The 17,955-nt window shown below is 40.9% G+C and overlaps 1 protein-coding gene across 1 annotated transcript in view; it reads right to left on the reverse strand.

Annotated features, from left to right (window-relative positions):
- LOC306964206 (segment polarity protein dishevelled homolog DVL-1-like) overlaps window positions 1-16,419 on the reverse strand; it is a 35,306-nt gene extending 18,887 nt beyond the window's left edge. The window contains exons 1-3 of the mRNA XM_079558166.1: window positions 15,975-16,419; window positions 7,249-7,318; window positions 4,015-4,136 (exon numbers count right to left, since the gene is read on the reverse strand). Of these exons, the coding sequence (XP_079414292.1) occupies window positions 4,015-4,136; window positions 7,249-7,318; window positions 15,975-16,144 (362 nt within the window). The 5' untranslated portion in view covers window positions 16,145-16,419. The remainder of the gene's footprint in view (window positions 1-4,014; window positions 4,137-7,248; window positions 7,319-15,974) is intronic.
- Between the last annotated feature and the right edge of the window lie 1,536 nt (window positions 16,420-17,955).

The raw sequence follows: 17,955 nt of genomic DNA on the forward strand, positions 1-17,955 counted from the left end.
CCTGTCAAATAAAGCCAACAGGCAAAAAAGAGGTTTACTTCACTTATACTCAAATCAATCCAAAGTCTGCAAAATGCTACAGAAAATAAAACCCCAAAATGGGGCATTACATATTATTTTTGTAGGTTTTTTGGGGGGGCTGGACAGTTTTTTTTAGTATAGTTGCTATACCATGCTATGTTAAGTTAAATAAAGCCTACAAGCATCAAATATTTGCTATATTACTTGCTGTAATGTTGCTGTAAAGCACTTTGAATTGTGTACGAACTGTGCCCTACTAACTACTAACAATCTATAATGCTAACAGTAAAGTGATACCTCTGTGCTTTTGTGTTTTGTTCTACAGTTCATTTGAGCCTTTACCAAAACAAAGTCATTTACACATATTGACGTATTTATTTTAGTCAATATCACCCACCCCCTGAGCCTCCACGAAACCCGAGGCAGCTGGGAACTTGTCTCACCCCTGTCAAACTGTCACAGACTCTGAGGAAGGTATGCACCGCGCACCGCTCACCTGCGTCAATAACCAGACCGCCATTCAACCATGTGCTGCTATGCGCTCAGACACACACAGTAACAAGTTCACGGACCGAGGCAGAACAAATACAGGAGGCATGTCTACTAACACTCTCATAAGTATTCAGGACATGAATCACTGAAAAAACAATCTGCTGGAAGAAAGCTCATATTGCCCTCAATCAAAACACAGATATGGCATACTCAAATACTATCAAGCCAGGCCATCTCAAAATGTGGGCTTTCTGTAGACTAATAAAATGGTCTCTAAAGGTCTGTTAACAAATTAGTGGGAGTAGACAGTTACAGCCCCAGTCAATGCAGGCAATAAAAAACAAATCTGTGATATTGAAATATTGATCTACTTTGGCCATGTCAAATACCTTTAAGTACTGACAGAACACAGACATATGTGTTTATTTAGGAAGTGCACAAACCTTGTTGTGCACTGTGAACTGAATGTTGATTTTAAAACATATAGGTCCAATCACAATTGAAATGACAGAATAATCACATCCAGACACCGTGCAGGCCTTGCTCACACAGCCCATTGCCTTGTGAAGATGCAGAGCTCTGGGGAGATAGCGCACAGCAGGGGGACATGCTCAGAGCGGCGTGCTACACACTGTCAGACTAATGGTGCACCTGTACGCGGGTTCAGCGGCGCAGGTCATGTATGCTAATGCTGCATAATCAAATGCATTTGGCTGCAGTGTCTGCAGTGAACGGAGGGTGCTTATTGATGTGGAGGCTGCTGTCTGCTGTCAGGATCAGCTCTGCAGATCCAGCAGAGATTATCCAAGGCGCTGGGCGGCAGCTGTGAACAAATGCCACTCTTTTTAAATCCCCCACTGCCCCGCTGCCCCAGCGGACGGCACAGCACTCCCTGCCTCCTGGGAAATGTAGATGGTGCTTTTAATGTTCCTTAATCCGGATTACCAGGCAGCCGCACATGAGCTATGTCCCTTCTCAGCCCAAACACCTATTCTCTGTGTGCATCAAATAGAGCCATTCAGGCCACAAACACATGAAATGCATGAATAAAGCAGAAAAGAAAAATGAAGTGGTAATAATATTTGAGCTACTTTCAGAAAGCGCTTGTTAGGAGTGAGAGAGAGGATTTGTTTCAGAGAGGAAAGCCTCCATTGCTACAAGGATTTCACTGAGTCTGTGAGAGAAAGGCCTCCTGCACAAGGCAAACAGAAGACTGTTGGAAGGAGGGGCGCAGAGGAAATGACGTAGTAAACACAGGCTGGCACATTATTAGACTTATCCACAAGGGGGCGATAATAAAACTAAAGGCAACCCAGGAACAATAAAACCATCAGAGGAGCTGACAGGCAAAACAGCAGGAGCAGTCCATAGAGGGCGAAGTGAGCCGTGCGGTGTCAAACAGAGGATAAAGACATACACAGAGCCATGACAGATCGCATGTTCTGAATATAGAGCCTGCACATACTGCTGTGGCACTGCTCCCCCAAGCCCCTCTGCCCCCACCCCGCTCCTATATTTAGACCAGGCTCTCTCCTCACAAGGTCCAGTGATATTCTCCAGCTCCGTGGCTCACAGTCTGGACTTACACATTTATTAAGGGGCCCAGATTCTGATAAACTGGCTTTTAATTCTTTTAAGCTTAACAATGATATAATGTTGAGTCACCTGAAAAATTAAAGCTGTTTGAGTAACCCTGCAAGTATGGACTCACTGTGGATCAGCATTCAAATTGCCTTTACTTTATTTAAACAGTCTTAATGCGGGAAAAAATGCGCACTGATATACTTTTTTTTATTATTTTAAGTTGTAAAATGTAAATTAATAGTGCTATGGCCTGAAAATCCCAGAATAAAGCAATATATCAACATTTTTCTATCCGTATATTGTAGGTGCTAGTATTTGTGCGTCCAGTTTATTCTTTTATGCGAGGAGACGAGAGGACTACAGTATGGATGAGTGCTTCTATACTGAATACAAAGAGCTTTCTCAGTGCCAGTATTTGCCTGAAGGTGGTTTTGCTGCGAAGGCTATTTCTAGAATCAGCAGAAGTCCTGGCATCACACGCCTCATATGCACGTTTACATTGATGAGCGGACTTGCGCTTCGGTTTCCACATGGCTGGGCACAGAAGAGGGAATCACACCCAGCCTTCGCACACTTAAGCTTTAGCACATACTTGACGCCATACTCACAAGCGCTGCCCACACCTCCACGCACATGAGCACCCATTCAGTGCCCTGATGAGCACGTGTAACATACCGAAATAAAGAGGTCACGGGGGGCTGCAGAGTGAGTGCGTTTGCTTCCATCTCTGTATAAGCCCAAGGTGGTAAGCTATAAGGTGGTGGGAAGCTTTGTATATACTATGTAGACACAACGGCCCTGGGGTAGACAGACGGAAACAAGGCTGTCAATTTGAACCATCTGCCCCACTGACCACCCCCCAATCGCTCACTCACACACCACTCACCCAAGCACACAGCAGCCCCGATATTTCCACATGGTCTCTCTCTGCTTTGCATCCGTTTTCAGACGAGATGCTCCATTTTCAAGGTCAAAACTAAAATCGAAATCCCTACTTTGGTCAATGTCAATAATCGTCATGAGACTTTATAATTGACAGGTTTACAGGTACAGCGCCTAGTTTTGGAGTTTGGATGAGATAGTGGAAGATTTGTATGCGTTAAATGAAACTGGAGGAAGGCATCTGTTATTGTTTGAGCTGAGGTTTGTATAAAAGATATGTATAGGTTCATGAATCAGCTACATCTATTTGCTTTTATTATGAAAAAATTAAATCGTATAAAAAATTGTGATCTATCAATGTAACAATTTCCTTTTACCATATTGTCCAGCTCTTATTTATCTAACTCTTACTTGACATATCCACATGAAATAAAAACTGGCATAAAATTAAATGTCTTGTCAGTTTAAAGCAGTGGTTCTCACCCGGTGAGTCGGAACCCAAAAGTATGTTTTTCATAGTACATATCTTTGACTATATCCACTATAAAAGTGTAGAAACATCTAAATTGTTAAAAAAAATATTGTTGTTTTAGTTTTAGTTTAGCTTTATAGGTTTATTTAACATTTATTCAACATTAATTTGTGAGGAAAATACAGTATTTTACATAATATATAAGAAATTCAATTCTTATTTGGGTCACAGCTTGGAACCCTAGGATTGGTGGGTCCTGACAGCATCCCAGTTGAGAACCACTGGTTTAAAGAACCTTAATAGGGCAACATGTTCTGTCCAATTCCAAACAAAAGCTCACACAATGTAATCTCATGTGTTTTTCTATAAATTAGAATTGTCCGTAGAGTTACATAGGCCCCTGCCCTTCATGTTGTGAAGTCAACCTTCCCAGTGCCTGATTAGCACGTATACCATGCTGTGAAGTAAAGAGGTCACAGAGCGCTACAAAATGCGCGCTTGATTCCCTCAGCCTACGGGTGTAATTGTGCATAGACGACGCGCTCTGTAATCAGGCTACTTACTGAAAGGAGGGGGGCCGTGAGTCGCCGATGCCCCCGGTCCTCTCCAGCGGTGGGGGCAGCTCCGGATGGCTCTCGGTGCACTGGGAACCTCCATCTGAGTGGGCGCTTTCTGCCAGGACCAACTGAGGAGAGACGCAAAGGAGAAAAGATTTGTTACACACTTGACATGTTTAGCAGCCAGGGATGTAAGCTGTAATACATATTTGTCAAAACATATAGACCCCTTATAGAGTGGAGAGAAAGATCTGCCACAACATACTCGGATCCAAACACAGAAACACTGTATTGCTATGTTTCAGATGGAAGTACAGCATTCTATACTATAAGCTTACAAGAGAATTTGGAAAAATAGGGAATAGCAAACTTGTGTTTTATTTATGTTTTAATAGTATTGCAATTATAGATCTGCAATTTATGTTTTAAATTTAAGAGTTTGTTCACAGTGCACACTTTTTAACATAAAAATTAAATCACATGCATTTCAATACATGATTGTAGAGGTCAAAACTACAGAACCAGCAGATTCTATGCATGATCAGTGGGGGACTGGATCCTTTCTTTATTATTATAAGTTAAATGTATATTTTTACTCGGGTTGCAGCTTGTCATGATGGGCTGAAAGAAGGGTCCCAAAGATACATCAGTTGCAAACACAAACATAGAGAAGCTAAATCTTCTCTACGATGAATACTCCCTGGACGAATGGGAGATACAAAAATACGGACTTCTGCTCCTAATTTGAGACTATGGTTAGTTTCTCCAACATCTTAAAAACAACCAAAATAGTGTCAGTGCAGTCATCAAAAGAGGAAGGAAATCAGATGCTACAAAAGGCCCTGCGATGACTGGTGGCTGAGCACAAACAAAGTCGCAAACACCCCGAGCTGCAGAAGAACTTTAAGGGCACACCATTTTCTCTGGAGTGTGACTACAAAGGCTGCACAATGACCAAAGACACAGAGATCCTTTCATCTGAGTCGGAATTATGAAAGTGAACGTCTGCCGCCTCCAATTTATAGAGTGATAATTGTGATGTGAGCTCCAAAACCAAAAGCCATCCTAAATACTGGGATATTTTATGCTGCAACATTTCAAAGACTCAAACAGACTTTCCCCCCCCACCTTTTATTGCGATCGCCGTGACTGTGTTTCATGTGTGCATCTTTGATATGAAAATTATTGCTTGGTTTTGTGTTAAAGTGGACATTTTATGTATGATTGTGGCTTATAAACGTTTGCTTGGGCACCTCAACCTCAGCCTATAACTTAAAATAATGTATATGTATGGAAAAGACAGTTTATTATGAGTGAAGACTGTTGATCAGGATTTTAAAATGCCCTGGAGCGCCCTCTACAGGCGGCAGTGGGACTGGCACATAGGAAAACAGAAAATACAAGGTTTCAGCTGTGACCAAGGCTGGGAACAGGTTGCAAGTATCTACCTGATCCTTTTGTTGTCACTGAACAACTCCATGGCCACTATTGTGTGAGTGATTTTGACCTATAACCTTAACTAATGCACGGCAACGCTTTAGCAATGCGACACAATTCAGTTTACAAATCAATAAAGTGTGAGCATAATACAAGCTCTGTGCACTTTTTGTAGATGAAAGAGCTCTGTGAAAGAGAGTCCAGCGCTGTTTAAAGCTGATTTAGTAAAACGCAATAGATATTAATATTGTACAACATGTAGAACAAACCTTTAAAAGTGTAAAAAGCTCAGGATTCGAGTAAATGATAAAACCAGCAGATGCTTAATAGATCTCACTGTTCCCTTTTCACAAGGCTTCAAATGTAGTGATGCAACGCGCTCCACTGAATCATTTTTGAACAGCTCAAAGCAGATCTCATTTGCGAACAGAGCCACATCGTTTTCTTTCTGTTTTTCATTCAATTTTGCGAAAAATAAACATTGGACAAACACAAGAAATAGTAACAGCACAGTGGGCAACACGGGCAAAAGCTTTTGGCTTAACAGTTGGAGCAGGTTTTCTAAAATTGTGGCACATGGTTTGCCATTTTACAGAGATAACAAAGACTTTCTCAAAATGTGTGATTCTCAGTGTTTAGATTTAAGATAATTATTGCAATTTTATGATATCTCTATTTTCAGATTTGTTTTCTTCACGTATAGAATTTCACCTGAAAAAAGGCTATTTTTCACCATAAGATATTCTATTATTTCTCTATTGACTTATAGAGAAAATGTTCACTTGAAGGACCATTCTCTCGAAATGCACTTACATGCATTTATGTAAATGCACTTACTTACCGTAATAGCACTTACAGACAGACACAACATTTTCCAGTCTCGTATAAAGATTGTGAAGGGCTTTAGGAAAAGGATTTGTTGATATATAATTACTAGCCTGATTTATTGAGCTTTGTACCACAAAAAACAAGACAAAATTTAATTAGAAAGCTTATACTATAAAAACTAAACACGAGATCCAAAATTCCCGGAGGGAAAAAAAACAAAAACGTATCAAATATGCCACTAAAACCATAAATTTAAACCTGGCTCTACCCATTACTCAAATTTTGTAGCCGAAGATATAGGTAACATGGCCATTTTCACACATCACATTCAAATTTTTTATATGAAAACGTTTGCAATACATTTCTCCCTCATAATATTTATGTCAGTAATCTACGAGCAAAGTTTCAAATTGATGTCTCTAAATGTGTCAGTGTTTCGGACTCAATTCAAATTCAGGTCCTTATAAAGTGTCATAAATCCCATCTCTATAAACTGTGTTACATTCTGGATAGCTGCTCCCTCACTGCTCTACTATCATCATCATTCATCGCTATAACAAAGCTGATGCGTTCCTGTCATTCTGCTTATTACGTACGGTCCATTGTCCAATACAATGCTTGCACTTACCTCTAGAATATATGGGATTTTGCTATTGTCACTTGATTGTTTTCTTTACAATTTGATCAGTGTCCATACTCTGGTGAGTTCTGTCGTGACAAAATGCTTACAGTATTAGGAGGTTGGCTGAAGAACTCTTGAGGCCAAGTGGAGTATTTTTTCACTACTAATGGAATCGCTTACAGTGAGTGGGGCTGAGCAGTGACATAAAGGTGAAGAGTGTTGCTAAATCTCAGAGGAGGCGTTTCGCTGCTACATTTACATGGTCCATGAGAGCTCTACATAACTCCACTCTGAGCTACAGCTGCAGAGCCAGGCGGCCGGCCAACAGGGGGACACACATCTATCTCACTTACCCAGGACACCACTCTCCCGTTGAAGCAGGGCAGCCTGGCGTTGTCATCGGAAATCTCTTCTTTGACAACCCTGGGGAGCAGACACAGGCAGAGTCAGGCAGAGTCAGGCAGAGTCAGGTGGACGAGCGGAGGGTACAGCACTGCAGTCCGGACACTGTTACCCTGCTTTAGCTGACACATGCGCGAAAACACATTCACGCTTTGTAAGTCACATTTTCCACATGGCTTTGAAGCAGGTATGGAGGTAGACTCAATGAGCGGTAGCACTGCTGCCCTACGCCGCACTCTATCAGTGATTTATACTGGTTACAACAACCACTACAGGGTGATAAGGGCAGCTTAGCCTGACAAGGACACGCTCATAAATCAGTACTTGTGTGATGTGAGAGGTACATGTATTCAAAGCTGACAGACATGAGTAAAAAAAAATCAATATTAATTGTATGTGTGTCACATCACTGACGGATTACTGTACAACCATATTAAATCTGCACACGAAATACTTCACTTTACAGCACTGTAATAACATGGTAATAGAAAACTAGGGAAACCAGGAGGTCTTTTACTAAACAGGCTGATTATAAACCAACTCTGTTAAAAATCTACACTCAGCTACTTCAATGGCATAATGAGGTTCAGTATCAATAACTCTGTTTACCCTGACTTGTTAACACAGACCTATTGTAACCACCGGGCTGTGTCTCAAGAGTCATTAGCCTGACTTGATGTTGCGGTATCAACTTGGGGCGGAGAAGTCTACAGCAAACAGAGGGTAATTTTTATCTAAAAAAACTCCCTTGACAATTCAGTGACGGGTTTTCTTTCTCCACAAAAATGGCCTTGTTCACACCTCTGTCAAACCTTCAGTTCTTTGTGCGTATCCAGAGAAAAACAACAACTAATAACATTTATTATTCTTTGAAGGTATTATTTCAACAGCTTTTAGGGTCTATAATGTGACAGTAAGACAAAATATTATGCTTTCGTACTGGTGCCTGACTGGTGCATAAGCCTCTGTAAATGAATGTATCGATTTGCGCTTAGACTAATGTTTGAGTGGGCCATAAAATCCAGAGAGTTGCGACAACAAGGCGTCAAGCTGTGCACCAGCGTATTAATAGAGCTATCGGAGTTGTCAGCCTCCCGCCGTACGCTCTTCTTCTCTGGCAGTAAATTCTCAACAAAAATACTCCAGTTAACCTTTGACCACTGGGACAGGGTTCAGGGCAGCGGCGGCGGGACACCTGCTCAGCTCGTGTCACACACTCTGCACCTTACACTCACACCCTGTTACAGACTTTACACCAGCAATGTTTACACTGGCCGTGATACCCCATAGTGTTCAGAGATGTACTTCCACAAAGGAGCTCAACATCTGTGGAGATCTCACGTGAGCATATGGCTTTGAACTGGGGTTAAGTGAGTTTGGATACAGATGCATTTTATTGTAAGAAAATACTGGAAAATAAACAGCTGAAACAAAGGTCAAGGTCAAAACATTAGTAGTAGTAGTTCTGTAAACTACAGGGCTTGCGATTTGTGACCATAATTATTGCAATTTTGTGATTGTGATTAATCTCACAGATTTTGTGGAGGGGTACAGTGTTCATTTTAGTCAAAGTAATTTTTTTGATGACCAAAATAAAACTATGACTAAAATGTCACTTTTGTTGATTAAATTTTGACTAAACAAAAATGAAAATAAGAGAAGAAATCATCAAAACTTCCAATGGCAGTTCAAAAGAGCCTTGTAACATTTCAAATCACAGCCAAAGCGTTCAATTTTAGTCGACTAAATCTAGACAAAAAATGAAAAAGATAATTATTTGATTAAACAGACTAAAACTAAATGACATTTTCGTCAAAGGACTAAGAGTAAAAGTAAATTAAAATTTGGAAGAGGTTCACTGTAGCTGAAATGATTAGCCAGAATAGTTGTGTTTGGGGCAGTGGAGGCTGGGAGTGGCTCAGCAGATTAAATAGCCCTGTGGCCAGGACTCCGAAGTGCGGGGTCTGGCTGCAGTGGACCTGTCCCACCTCAAGGAGGAAGAAGGAGGTAAGAAGAAGAGGAGAGAGAGACAGACAGACAGAAAGAAAGATAGAGCAACAGGGAGGAAGAAAGAAGAAGGAGGGGAGGGGGAGGGAGCCCGGGCCCACTGCTCCGGCTGTGTGCTCATGAGGAAGTGCTTGCATCCTCTTTCTCAAACCACCAGCTGCAAGACGACTTGTGCCTGGGGTTAATGAAGTCATGGAAAATTTCAAATATGTGGCAAATTCAAGGAGAAAGGTCGATTATTATATCAAAATACGTCTGTGCTTCAAAAACACAGAGTCATTCTTCATGGGAAAACACCAGCAGCACACACCACAATGCCAATAATAACACACATCCTCGACAGTCGGGAAAAACACATGGTGCATTCTTTGGGCTTCTATCTGATATCAGGGTTAGTTCCACTCTGTGAAAATATGCTTCCTTCAGGGCGGGTCACTGTCAAAAATCGACTGTCTTTACAAGTTAAGAACTTGTTAGCTCTGAGCAGATGATGTCAACAGATCTGTCCAAGTAATAACCAGATATTCAGCTGTGGAGGATATTTGCGTAGCTGGAGAAGATTACGCATGTTTGTTTATGCTCTGAGAGACAGTAGAGGGCTGCAGAGGTGAAGCTGCGGCTAGAGAACACGCAACTGCTCCAAAACTACAGCTGAAGTCTAAGCCTGAAGTGTGAGCTAATAACATTATCAACAGAGACATCATTTGCAAGTCCAAAAAAAGGGGGGGCGGGGGGGTACCGATACAGAACAGAGCAAACACGTGACAATACTAAAAAGGATGATGTCAACTACTCCCATACAGCACAGCTAATCTACAGTTATATTATAACTCCCCTGAGCCCCAGTTCTGCCCCTCTCAAAATTATTTAGAAACCATTAAAGACTCATTTACCTAAATATTAAGTTTATGGCCTATTTTTCAAAAAGTGACTACTTTTGTGGAGCTAATGGGGTTCCTAATAAATAAGTGAGCAAATAAACAAACAATAAAAAGTTTATTTTTCATAATTATTTATTATTATTTGGCCGGGAATAGAGGTCAACCAATATATCAGCCGGCCAATATATCGTTATCTCCAGGACCGAAAGTGATAGGGACTGCCTGAAGTCGGGGTTTTAGAACGAGTCCTAGGCCTAGGAACAACTTTCTAGGGGAGCTGAGAAACATCATTATGAAAATTGGATAGCTACAAGTTTGTTAAGCACAAGTATCATTAAAACAATATGGACCTGCTGCATGTCATTTTGAAGCACAGACCCTGGAGAATTCATTTGCTGTTTTAACCTCCGCAATAGTATTTTCTATTGCTGCGCAAAATGCCGCGGCTAGCAAAATTATGCTAATGCTAATGACAGCAAGCTAATGCTAACGGCAACTTACCAAAGCTGGGACAGAAACTATGATAGAATCACCTAAAGTAATAAAATAAAATTGGCCAGTGCAGGAGTGGCCGAGTATTTCTGTTTTTACAGGATCATAGACCAGACATTTGGAAAAATCGGCCAAGAATATCGGCCGTGCATGTCGGCATCGGCCAATAGAAATCCCCAAAACACGGCATCAGCATCGGCCTTTGAAAAACCCACATCAGTCGACCTCTAGTCTGGACAGCACATGTTAATGAACACACATAAACACACTCAACCTGGCCTATTGTACATGTTTCTAGTGGTAAGGGAAACCGACACAGACATAAGGAAAACATGCCTACTCCACACAGAAAGGCCACGTCGGGCTGGGGATCGAACCTGGACCTTCCAGCTGTGAAGCACAAGTGGTAAGCACTGGACCACCGTGCATCAGCATGAATAGAATTACATCAAATGCAAAGATTGCAGATAATATACTTTCACTTGTCCTATGCAAGGCCAAATAGAACCATTTTCCGGCTTGGACAGAGTTGAGGCCTGTCTCACATCTTCAAGATATAAATGAAACACAGCCTCGCCGTGTTTAGTTCTGACTCTCGGAACCAGCAGGAGACCACTGGGTTTGGAACATTTTATGACCTATTGCAATCCCAGTGGGTTTTGGGCCTAGAAAAGCAAATTAAATGGTTGAAAAGTGGCCTTTACCTTATACGTTTTTCTATTTCTAAAGACCGTCACACCGTGTCCCACCACACATCACGACTTGTTCCACTTTGACAGTTTTACGACACAAAAGATTTTAAACATGTTCAGGGGCATGTAATGTGCTAAGATTAAAAACATGAACTGCTAATCTAATAAAAGGATCACATGCACATCTAAACTTAACTGCAGGCCAACTACACACTGGCAACGGTGAACATCTTTCCGAGACACACAACCACATAGGAATTCTCAATTTTAAGCTCCACTCTAGATTCAGTTCTCTCCCCAAAAAGTCCCCACACGATTTCTCCCCAGTGCTTCTTTGCACAGCACAAACAAGCCTGTTCCTTTCAGACCCGGCTCTTGGCTGCTCTCAGCGCCGGTGTGACTTGCATTATAGTGAGATGTTGAACCCAACCCACTCTCACCACCAGCGGAGAAGACAAAAAGCTACAGCACAAACACTCTTGAAGTCTCCAAACAACAGCTAAGAGACAGGAGAGGTTCAAAGCAATACAGGTGCAATTAGCTTCTGGACTCGTGAATATTGATGGGAATATCAATATTGCATGAAAACAAGTGAGATGTGAATCACGCACAGCACACTTTTAATTTGTTCTGCTTTACTGTGTGTGTAGAAGACATGGACAATTTAGGGGAGAAGTTTTGCAGTTTAAAATCCATTAAGGATCCGTTCACACATTACTCATTGTAAACATCTCTATGAGCACTTGACAGAAGAGTGAAAGATGAACTATAAACATAACACAAGGATCACATTGGAGCTGCATAATATATCACCAAATTATTGTTATCATGATATTAGGTGATGCATCCATACCACAAGAAGCCACAATATATGTCTTCCACTGGACTGAGATGTACACATTTTTTACACTGAAAAAACAAAGATGAAATGGTTCAGTTTTAAACATAGCTGTGGGTTTTTGGAAACGCTAATAGCGACTAGTCAAAATGTAATTCAGATTTGAGCAGTCATGCAGCTCTGCGTATATGGGAAGGAACATGCACTACTGTAAAAATGATTGGTTGTGGGCCCAGGCATTATCAAGGCGACTCATTATCACGTTTGTCTGGCCGCTGTTGAGCCGCAGATAGCACCAGTATAAACGTATTCCATCCCTTCCATAAGAAAATGGCTGGTGTTTGTGCTCAGCGAGGGGTCTACAACAGAGGACCTTGCACTAGCGTCTCATTTACATTTCAAACGCTGTCTATAACTGCAAGGGATTTGATGTTTTCCCAGTGTGCTGCTCAGCAGTCTTATTCCTCCCCAGCTAATTCTCCTGCAGCCACAGTGTCTGGCCGTACTACAGTATTACGGTGTACGGCCAGCTCGCCACTTCTCGATGCCTTTTGCCGGGATTCACTTCCATACGATGCCAGTACCAGAAGGCAACACAAAGGCTCAGTCCTCACCCTGAGCTCAAAGGCAGGGATGCTGACGGAGGCGCCTTTATCATGTGCGCTTTTGAAGACTCTCTTTGTGAGCGTCTTCTCTGGAGGCTCTTCCACAGCTTCCGCCATATATATTATATATAAGGGATATCACAAGGTTCAACTACAGTGTTTCCATTATTGCGAATGTGGGAATTGGGATTGATTGATGATTAATTATTGTCCACATGAAAGAAAATAAATATCTAAAATTCACTTCCTTCACACTCATGAGTAAGCAGTTACTTGATCATAATGACACACATAAGAATACTCATTAATACAGCATTAACTGAGAATCTAAATAATTAAGGGCAGATAATTTGTCTTCAGTTAATTATGTCACTTTTTGACAATCCCTCATGATTATGTCTGAGCATAAATCATTATACAAACTAAAGTACTAATGAAAAATTGATCATTTGAGCAAGCAATCAAATACTTAATTAGCTTTATTTACCAGGAGAGTCTACTGAGATTCACAATCTCTTTTTCAGGGGAAGGGAAAAAACAGGCTTATAGGTGTTTAGTCGAAAGGAAAACCTATTCAAATGCATGTAAACTCCACACAGAAAGGCCCCACCTGGCCCAGAATCGAACCCGGGACCTTCTTGATTTGAGACTAGCCGCTTTAACCATTGTGTCACCATACACAGGACCTTCTCTCTAATTAAAAAAGACAGAATGTGCCATACTGCTGTGGCTGGCATTATGAAATAATACTGTATCATTAGAAATCTAATTCAATCTGATGCTGGCCAATGCAAAAAAATTATTTAAACCCAACGACATTCTCTACAATCCCAATTTGAACTTAGACATAACTTTTATACAAGCATCAGCTCAAACAATAACAAATGCTTTCTTCCAGTTTCATTTAGCACAAAAATCTTCTATTGCCTCATCCAAACTCCAAAACTAGGAGCTATTTCTACCAAAGAAAATTAGAGATCAATGACGATTATTGAGATTGACCAAGGTAGATATTGCATTGATTGAATTTCGATTCATTACCCAGCCCAACCTACTGCTGTGGTGTGTGACTGGAGCGCTGCTTCTGTGGATGGGTAAACATGCTTTGTTTGTTTCCATAATCGGCACACACTGATCACCTGAGGGCCAGCGAGCAGCCGGCAGCACTTTGAGACAGGAAACGCGAGTGTTGGACCAAACATATAGCTCTACATCAGGAAGGGACGGTTCCCTCACGAGAGCAAAACAAAGTGTGGCTGGGCTTCTTATGCTTCCTCTGTAACTGACTTACAAAACGTAGCCCAGCGCAATATAATATTAGACTAATTGCTATTGCTATATCAGCTACAGCGGGTCCATATCATTATTCAAACACCAAATATATGCCATTAAAGCTTAGGTTTTAATCTCTCACTTTTACTTTTACTGTTGTGTATGGCTAGTAATACACCTTGTCCAGGGAAAATCATCAAAAACATGCTTCCTGGCTAATGCTGGCAGCCAGGCACTTTGTAGAAATGTTCATTAATGTAACTGTCCCTGTCCAAACAAACTATACAAAAATAACATCCTTAATTGTTCATTGTTTTAGCCCTTCGTTTTCCTTAGTTATTCTAGTTTGACATGTAAATGAATGGATTAAATTGATTTATTATTGTTGTTGTTTTTTAATCACACAGCCCATCGCAGACTCGTGCAGTAATGTTCCTGTCCGACCATGATGACTGAGTTTGGAATGAGAAACAGCTCTGACACAGATATGTCATCTGAGGCCTGCACGGGGAGCTCTGACCGAGAGAGCCAAGCAAGGTACGGGGTGAGAGTAATCACAGCCCAGGACGCCTTCTGAGACCAAAACACAGGGTCTGGACAAAGGCAACGGAAGCGGATTATCCACCAAAATAATGACATGATGAAACAGGGAAGAATGATACAGGTGATGTAGCACTTCTGACGGTACTGCGATTGATATTAGCTTTGTCATTTTATAAGTTTTAAAATCAAGTGCAAATCTGGAATGAACTATAATTTGTTAGGATGTTTATCAATCACATGCCTTTTAGAACATGGATGTAAAGGTGAAACAAAGAGTTTGCGGGGTTTTATGACTTCTCTACACTGACACTGTATTACGTACACTGGAGCATCCTTTAACTAATTGCAACTATTCAAAATGTAATTGTGAATTCATTCCTGTTATTCTTGCAGCCTGAGCATGAACCGTAAGTACATTTGTATGCACTATAACTGTGGTATTATTAAAGCGTTTGAATAAATGGGCTCAAAATATAATGTAATTTTCCCCTCATGTCCAAGATGTCTGAATAAACTTAATCAAACTGAACCTTTGTCAACTATATGCTAAGAAAATCTAAAGATTGTATTAGAAATTGCACATATTTTATTTTGAAATAACTAAAACATGTACAATAGATTACCCTCTGGGGCCAGGACTCCCCTAAAAAAAGAGATCCTTAATCTCAGTGGGACTATCCTGGTTAAATAAAGGTCAGTAAATAAATAAAAACTACTTTGACATTATGTAGACACGCCAATGGAGACGGAGTTTCTAGTAATCTATTATAAGGCAGATAAGAGCACTATTTCACAGAACTGTGTGATGCCTTATAGAGAAAACTCCCTTCTGTCTATGAGAAAGCTATGTGTTCATGATAAGTGGCTTGCATCAGTGACCACCACCAGTAGTCTGCTCCATACCCCTCAGACTCACCTGCAGTGCACTGTGCGCGTGGAAATGGACTTTCTTATGTTATTACCACTAAATAATTGAAGTATATCTCGCGCCTTTGGGCCAGCGGGTGCAACAACGCTGGCACAACGTTGACACGTACTGCCGGCCCTTTGTGTTGACATGGGAGGAGAGAAGGGGGTCTGGTCGTGTGTAATACATGCGGTGTGCGTCATTAGCTCTGGGCCGATCACTTCAAACACTCGTGTCTCCGCTGCGCACAGGACACACGGGCTACAATAACGAGCAGGTGCCAGGAGCGTGCTAACGCAGACATGGCACCAGTACGCACACATTACACCATTCCCCGCCGGCGACCACTCACTGTCCGCGCACACGCCGCAACAACATGCGCCAGCCAGCTACAACACTGACAAGCTAATCAGAAGGTAATAAGGTTAATGGCTACTTACCCAAAATCCTGGTCCATGGATTTGAAGAAGAATTTGTAGCTATTGACCGGTCGGTTGTTGAGGACATTTTTGAAATCCGATAAAGTGACTTTCTCGGGAGCTACCGATAGTTTGACGAGATACGGCGTTTCCTCCTCGTCTATATGATAAATAATTTTAGTCTCCGCCATCAGAGAGTGCTGAGAGGACAGTCATTGACACGGGGAAGGAACAAGGGGTTGGCAGCGCAATAAACAGGCCTGCTACGATCCCAGCGACATCGGAGCATTGGCGAATAAACGCAGCGCTATGGAAAGAGGCTCCGCGGTGACAACACGCACATAATCGCCTCGTTGTGGCTGCACGTATCCCCTCTCCGCTGTGTGAGTCGCTACGGTGGCTCTCTCGGCACTAAAACAGGAAGGGACAGTCCACATCCTTGCGATATGGAGTTGGGAATATAGCTATTTTTCACAGGCTAATTGGTGAGACAGTGCTGCCATCTAGTGGCGTGTCCGGGTTGTGCGCGGACGGTCAGACCATGATCCACATGCAGCTGCTGCTGTGGCGTGGAAACCAGGCTGAAAACACAGCCTCGACAAGGAGATAATGCAGTAGCAAAAAATACTCAAGTAGAAGTAAAAATATTTACTCAAGCAAGAGTAAAAAATAGTACAGGGAGATTATTATTTTTTTGAGTAGTGTGAGTACTGAATAAAAGGTTTGACTTATTTTTTAAATATGATAAACAAGACATGAAATAATATTTTTTTAAATGTATTATTTTCAAAGGAAATCCCATAAAACACACAAAATGGAATCATTATGAAGAACTAAGTAACAAAATACATCTATTTTTACACATAAAAAAAAAGATTTATCACTTACAGATTTACTCATTTACACAAGTTTATTTTATATACTCCAGTAAGAGTAGGACTTTCCCCTACCACTAAAAACATGTACAATAGGCCAGGATTAATGAGAGTGTGTTTTAGAGTGCGTAAAGTTGCTTAATGTACTTGAGTAAAATCTGAGTACTACACACCTCTGCAAGCTTGGGCAACTTTTTTTTTTAAGTATTTATAGTTCTTGAAGTCGTTTTTCCACACAGTCCCTTTAGCTCTACTCAAAGCTTACTTGAGTACTCTTTTAAGCAAGCGAATGTCACAAAAGCTTCATGATATGGAGAAAAGTGTGGTATTTCTTATAAATGAGAAGTTTATTTAAAAATGTTCTAGAGCGTGCTCTTTGGGCAGAAAATTTAAACCCTCTTACTGTATAGGGTTTCAATACACACTATTTTGTATATAGTATGACTTAAAAGTAATTTAACAACGACAGCCATTAATCTAATGTCAGACAATGTCAATGATGTTGTACAAATGTGTATAGTTGTAAGCTTTTTCTTTTGATCTATATTTTACTTATGAGTCCTCTGCGTACTTTAACTGACTAATACTTAAACTGATCATCTGTAATGAATTGCCACGATGAGGTGTGGTTATAGAGGGGAAAAAAGCGATACTATTAAGCATTGTTTATTAAATCAGATCAGCAGAGCAGAGTAAGGACATTCTCCTGTGAAAGACAGTTCACTATAAAAACTGTGGTTTGGGTTTGTTTTCTTATTATCAGATAGTTTGTTGTAGACCTGCAATAACATCTTAGTATCCAGTAGTAGACTATTGAAAAGTCAGTGTTTTACAAATAAAATGTAAAGCGTTAAAGCAAAGCACAACATAGTCCATGGTCATAACCTTTGGGATACCTACCTTCCTGAGATACTATTAACTGAGCCTTTAGTCCATTCAGAAGTTGTACAATTGACATACAGCCTTACGAGGCATAGGCTACTTGATTTTGCATTAGTGAAACAACACTAGCAGGGAATTCAAACTTAAAAAAAAAAAAAAAAACATGGTTAAAACCTGTTACAGTACTGTACATTTTTGTGCAAAGAATGACAAGGGTAGATCACTGACACTGTAGCATGCATAAT

Source organism: Gobius niger (genome assembly GCF_951799975.1).
Source record: "Gobius niger genome assembly, chromosome: 6".
In the NCBI taxonomy this organism is placed as follows: Eukaryota; Metazoa; Chordata; class Actinopteri; order Gobiiformes; family Gobiidae; genus Gobius; species Gobius niger.